Consider the following 6,563-nt stretch of genomic DNA (forward strand, 5'->3'; position numbering starts at 1 on the left):
TCATCCTAAACAGTTTACACAGACATGGTGACTGAATCTCTCGTGAGCCCTGTCCACACCCCTCCCCAGTGAAAATACAGAAGGTGTGAAGTTCAAAAAAAAAAAAAAAAAAAAAAGTACTAACAATCAGCCAGCCCCTTCTCCAAGTAACCACATGTTACCAAAAGCCCTGTCACCTGGTCATCTAACTTTAGTTGAATATCGCAACCAAATGAACTTAAAATTCTTTTATTTTTTGAGACAGGAGTGTCACACTGTTGTCTACCACAATGCCCAGCTAATTTTTCTGTTTTTAGCAGAGATAAGGCCTTACTTTTCTTGCTCAGGCTGGTTTTGAACTCCCATCTCAGCCTCCCAGAGTGCTAGGATTATAGGCATGAACTATGATGATGCCTCCCTTAATTCATCTTAGGACGGCTACGAATATTCGAGTAGCCTGACATAAGTACTGATACTGAAGTCAGTTGCATTCTAAATTTACACACATTGATTTTAGTCTTATCATTCAAAGCAATGAAGAACAAGCCTAAGACTCCAATTAAGGGACATTCTACAAAATAATCAACCAGTAGCCTTCAAAAGCGCCACTGTCATGAAAGACAAAAGACAGAGAAAAAAACTGCCACAGATTAAAGGAAACTAAGGAAATGAAACTACTGTTATAGATGCAACATGTTGGCCAGGTGCAGTGGTTCATGCCTGTAATTAGCTGAGGTGGGAGAACTGCTTGAGGCCAGAAGTTTGAAATCAGCCTGATTAGAATGAGACCCCATCTCTACAAAAAATAGAAAAATCAGGCTGGTCCAATTGCAGTGGTGTTTACAACTAATTATCACCACCAGTTACAGATTCCTGAAATTTTGGGTCTCCTCAGTGAAGAGGCCAACTTACTTCTGAACAACCTTAGAGTGAGCCCCACTAGGTATTGAGTCCAGCTTCCTCTCCAGAATTTTCCGAGGGTCATTGTTAAATAATAACAGATGGTCAAAGGTCTAAAGATACTTAAGTATAGGCTTGGACCAAAAAGACCAAATAACAAAATCAAATAAAAAGAGAAACCATAGAAAACAATGCCAGCCAAGTACAGAATAAAACTTAAAAAAGCAAAATACCCTATCAGTGATAAGAAAAAAATGTTATACCCATGAAACAAGAATGGAATCCTATGAAAAATGATCAGATAACAAAGAGGCTTGACTGTTAAGTATGTGCTAGATTGGAAGACAAGCTCAAGAAACATTTCAGGAAACAGAAGAAAAAGGTAAACAGAAAAATGAGAGAAAAGATAGAAATTACAGAATAAGAAAGCCCAATTATTAAGAATTCCAGGAAGAATAGAGGAAACAAAAGATAAGAAATAATTATGAAGCTGGCCCCCATATACAGAGGATGGCAGATTCGAACTCAGCCCTGGCCAAACTGTAATAATAACAATAAAAAAACAGTTGGCATCATGGCGGGCGCCTGTAGTCCCAGCTACTCAGGAGGCTGAGGCAAGAGAATTGCCTAAGCCTAAGAGCTGGAGGTTGCTGTTGAGCTGTGACGCCACAGCACTCTACCTAGGGTGACAAAGTGAGACTCTGTCTCTTAAAATAAATAAATAAATAATTACAAGATGGGGGGGGGGAGTGGAGAAATATCCTATGCCAAGCTACTCAGGAATTTCAGTATCAGGAATACAGTCCATTTGCAAATCTTCCAAAATGAGGAGAGTGAGAGACAAGACTATGCACAATAGGATAAGAAACAATCAATCCTTTGGACAGAACAAGCCAGTCTTTCCATTAACATCACCAGGAGCTATAATATACCATGTACATTCATGACAATTATAGGACATTTTAAACAAACTTGTATTCTTTACCAATGTTCATATTTTGAATAGTGGACTAGGGTATAAATATGTATCATTTGCAACAATGTTTTGAATCTTTCAAACATACCAGCTTCCCTTTTCTTAGATTTCACTTTAGGTTCAACATCCACAAGTAGTGTATCCAGAGGTAAACTGTCTGGTAGAATAAAATATCGAATGTTATTTCCTCGAATACTCAGTGTTTCTAGCTGTACAGGTTCTCTGTTCTTCAGGGTCATTTTCACAGCTTTAAGATGTGTATTCATGCTGACATCTACACCTAAAGGAGAAAATAATTGGGTAACTGTTAACATGATAAGGAAGGTTACCAATCAATCTATTAAATCACAGTAAATATTTTACTTACAAAAGAATAGTGGCTTGGTACCTGAAGCTCAGTGGTTATGGTATATCCTGGGGCTGGCGGGTTCAAACCCAGCCTGGGCCAGCAAAGCAAAACAGCAATGACGAATGAAACAACAATATAGCCAGGCATTGTGGCAGGTGCCTGGAGTCCCAGCTACTGGCGAGGCCGAGGCAAAGAATCACTTAAGCCCAAGAATTTGAGGTTGCTGTGAGCTGTGATGCCACCATACTCTACAGAGAGTGACATAGTGAGACTCAGTCTCAAAAAAAAAACCAAACACACACACACAAACCGTCTTTCTACAGAATAAATACTTGTGCCATAATTTAGCACATGTACTATACAAATGGCAATTGGGAAGACCAGTTCGGTGGCTCATTTGAGCTCAGGAGTTTGAAACCAGCTGAGCCACAGACCAACCTGAACCAGAGCAACATCCCCTCTCTTAAAAATAGCTAGGCAGGCTCGGCACCAGTAGCTCAGCCACTAGGGCGCCAGTCACATACACCGGAGCTGGTGGGTTCAAATCCTGCCCTGGTTCACCAAATAATTACAACTACAAAAAACAAACAAACAAACAAACAAAATAGCTGGACGTTGTGGCAGGTGCCTGTAGCCCCAGCTACTTGGGAAGGTGAGGCAAGAGAATCGCTTAAAGCCTAAGAGTTGGAGGTCACTGTAATCTGTGATGCCACAGCACTCTACCAAGGGCGATATAGTGAGATTTTGTCTCAAAAAAAAAAAAAAATAGGCAGTACCTGTAGTTCAGCGGCCAGGGTGCCGGCCCCATGCACCAGTGGTGGTGGGTTCAAACCAGGCCCTGGCCTGCAGAACAGCAATGATAACTACAACAACAACAACAAAATAAATAAATGAAATGAAATGAAATAAAATAAAGCCCTAGGGCTAGATGCAGTGGCTCACATCTGTAGTTCCAGCTACTTGGGAGGCTGAGGCAAGGGGATCACTGAAGCTCAGGAGTTTGAGGTTGCTGTGAATTATGATGCCATGGCACTCTACCCAGGGTGACACAGTGAGACTCTGTCTCAAAAGGAAAAAAAAAAAAGAAGAGAGATAGAGAATCACTTAACCCCAAGAGTTTGAGATTGTTGTGAACTTGTGATGCCATGGCACGCTACCTAGGGTGACATAGACTCTGACTCAAAAAAAAAGAAAAAAAGAAAATACACACTCTAAAGTTTAAAATGTATTTTGAAAAAAGCAGCATTCGAGGCAGAGGAACACACACAAACAAAGGCATAAAAGCTAAAAAACAGGATAACCCCGGGAACTCAAGTGTGGTTGTAGCACAAATACTTGAGGCAAGGTTTACTTAAGAAGATCTATTAAAAAAAAAAAAATCAATAATTCAGACAAAAAGAATGAGGATCTATATTACAATAATATTTAATAAGCAATCAAAAAAAGAATTCTGGTTTGCAAGTATAAGAGAATTTAAAAAAAAACACCAAAAGTATTAAAAAAGGAATCCAACCTCCATACCTGTGATTGTTCCATGGACCTGTGTTCCATTCTTCAATTCAATGGTTACAGTTTCATGACTCAATTTCATCAAAAATCTACAGAAAGGAATAAACCATGAATTTTCACCTCTTAACACTTTAAAATCATATTTATTAATCTGAAATAGTGAAATTCCTACATGTTGAAATTCTGCTAGATGCTATCTGCATCTTTCCTATTAATAATCTGCTTAACAGGCTTGGTGAAGTGGCTCATGTTTGTAATGCCAGCACCCTGGAAGGTCAAAGTAGATGAGGTAGATGGAGGTAGATGGATTGATCTCAGGGCTTCCAGACCAGTTTGAGCAAGAGCAAGAGCCCATCTCTACTAAAATCAGAAAAACTAGCCAGGCCTTATGGTAGATGTCTGTAGTCCCAGCTATGTGAGCTATGACACTAGGCAACAGAGTGAGACTCAGTCTCAAGAAAGAAAAAAAAATCTGCATAACAATTTCAGCTTCCCCTCAATATTTATGAAGGCACATAACAATACTAACAGTTATTTGGACTTTGAGACAGGGTCTTAAGTTCATCACCCAGGCTAAAATGCAATGGCATGATCATAGCACACTGTAACTGAATTTTTTGGCGCAAGTGGTCCTCTTGCCTCAGCCCTCTGAGTAGCTAGGGTAAGTGTATGCCACCACGAACCATGACTGGCCAATTAAAAAAAATTTTTTTTTCAAGGAACAGGAGTTTTGCTATGTGGCCCAGGCTGGTCTCAAACTCTCAGTCTTAAGAGATTCTCCTGTCTTGGCCTTCCAAAGTACTTGAATTATAGTACTTCCAAAGTACTACAGTACTTCCAAAGTACTGAAATCATTTTCAGTCTGGACATTTTTGAATTTCTAAACCATTACACAGCTCAACCTCAAATCCAGACATACAAGACCAGCTCAGCGCCTGTGGCTCAAGTGGCTAAGGCGCTACGCCAGGGCTGGCAGGTTTGAATCCAGCCCAGCGGCCAAACAACAATGATGTCAGCAGCCAAAAAAATAGCTGGGCCTTGTGGCAGGTGCCTGTAGTCCTAGCTACTTGGGAGGCAGAGGCAGGAGAATTGCTTGAGCCCAGGAGTTGGAGGTTGCTGTGAGCTGTGTGATGCCACAGCACTTTCCAGGGTGACAGCTTGAGGCGCTGTCTCAAAAAAAACCAATAAAAAAACAAACAAAAAAACCCAAAACAAACATACAAGACCCTAGGCTCATTATAAACCATGAAAAAGAAATCAAGAATTATAATTAGTGAAAAGACTACATAATTAAATGGGTATAAGGTAAAAATCCTCCTAACTCACTACATGTGGAAATATTCTTCTATATCACTTTTTATGCATTCAAAAGCAAATGCATAAGATTTGTTTTTATAAAAATTGGTCTATACTTTGAACAACTTCTCATTTAGCAGTTTATACTGGAAATAATGGCACATCAATGTATAAAAGACATTCCTCTTAAGACAGTGGTTCTCAACCTTCCTAATGCCATGACCCTTTAATATAGTTCCTCATGTTGTGGTGACCCCAACTATAAAATTATTTTCACTGCAGTAGCAATGGTTGGGAGTCACCACAACATGAGGAACTGTATTAAAGGGTGGCGGCATTAGGCAGGTTGAGAATCTCTGTTCTAACAGCTACAGCTAGATAGTATTCCACTGTATGGAAATACTATAATTTATTACCCTCTATTAATGGACATTAGTTTGGTTCTGATTTTTGTTACTGCAAAGGCTCATCAACACTAATAATTACCAATCTCCCAATTTTCTGTTAATTTGATAGGGCAAAGGACGCAATTTGCATTTTTTAAAAATTAACTTTTATTAAACTGACATAATTCAGTCTCGGCAGAGACTGTCAAAAATTGCCAATGCCAACTATATTTCAAGTCGTCATGGCGGGGTATTGGGAAAAGTTTTCAATTAGCAATAATCACGCCTCAGATAAATCTCATTGGCTACAATACTGCCACTGCACAAAGCTGCAATTTGCATTTAATTACTTGTGAGACTGAATATTTTTTCATGACTATAGAAATTTATATTTCTTCTATGAATTGCCTATTTACATTATTCACACATTGTCATTCAGGCGGAGTTTTTCCTCTATGTCCTAGCAGTTTTCCAGTCAACAAAGTTTGTGGTTTCCTTAATCATACATGCAAACTATTCTCATTCTTATGTTTTCAATTCATCAATCCTCTTGGTATACACAATTTGTCTTAAAAAATGCTTCCCATGCCTATTTGTAAAAACAGTCTCTTATTTTCTTCTGGTTTTACATTTAGAGTTTTAATCTACCTGTAATTCATCTCTTTTTCTCTGCAGTGTGAGGCACAAATCTTCCTTTATCATTTTCTTTTTTTTTTTTTGCAGGCCAGGCTTGAACCCGCCACCCCCAGTATATGGGGCTAGTGCCCTATTCCTTGAGCCACAGGTGCTGGCCCTTTATTATTTTCTTTAATCGGAGAATGCAGTATTCTAAAAGTAACCATATACACACACACATACATCTAGGCAAAATGGGAAACTGCAGCTAAATGGTACAGTTATTTACAAAATATTCATTACACAATTTTATAAAATATTTCTTTACGTGTTGATATAAAAATATAAAATACGAGTTCATTTTCCCTATTCATGACATTTGGGATACCCTGTGTGGGCAAATACATCCACTTCTCACTTCACTTAGAATTTTAGACTTTTGTTCTCCTTTTATTATTGCAAAATACTGCTGGGGAAAAAATGAAAGAGAAGTTGAGGCTCGGCGCCTGTGGCTCAAGCGGCTAAGGCGCCAGCCACATACACCTAAGGTGGC

At 39.0% G+C, this 6,563-nt stretch overlaps 1 protein-coding gene and 1 non-coding gene across 2 annotated transcripts in view; both read right to left on the bottom strand.

The window, feature by feature from the left end:
* The window catches only part of SNRPD1 (small nuclear ribonucleoprotein D1 polypeptide), a 14,982-nt gene that overhangs the window by 2,050 nt on the left and 6,369 nt on the right, over positions 1-6,563 (bottom strand). Inside the window, exons 2-3 of the mRNA XM_003784789.3 lie at positions 3,726-3,802; positions 1,944-2,135 (exon numbers count right to left, since the gene is read on the bottom strand). Of these exons, the coding sequence (XP_003784837.1) occupies positions 1,944-2,135; positions 3,726-3,802 (269 nt within the window). The remainder of the gene's footprint in view (positions 1-1,943; positions 2,136-3,725; positions 3,803-6,563) is intronic.
* LOC111723538 lies at positions 5,586-5,726 on the bottom strand. The gene has a single exon (XR_002772060.1). It is a non-coding gene; the product is annotated as a U4 spliceosomal RNA (small nuclear RNA).

Source organism: Otolemur garnettii, unplaced genomic scaffold (genome assembly GCF_000181295.1).
Source record: "Otolemur garnettii isolate 467f Iridium unplaced genomic scaffold, OtoGar3 scaffold00012, whole genome shotgun sequence".
Classification (NCBI taxonomy): domain Eukaryota; kingdom Metazoa; phylum Chordata; class Mammalia; order Primates; family Galagidae; genus Otolemur; species Otolemur garnettii.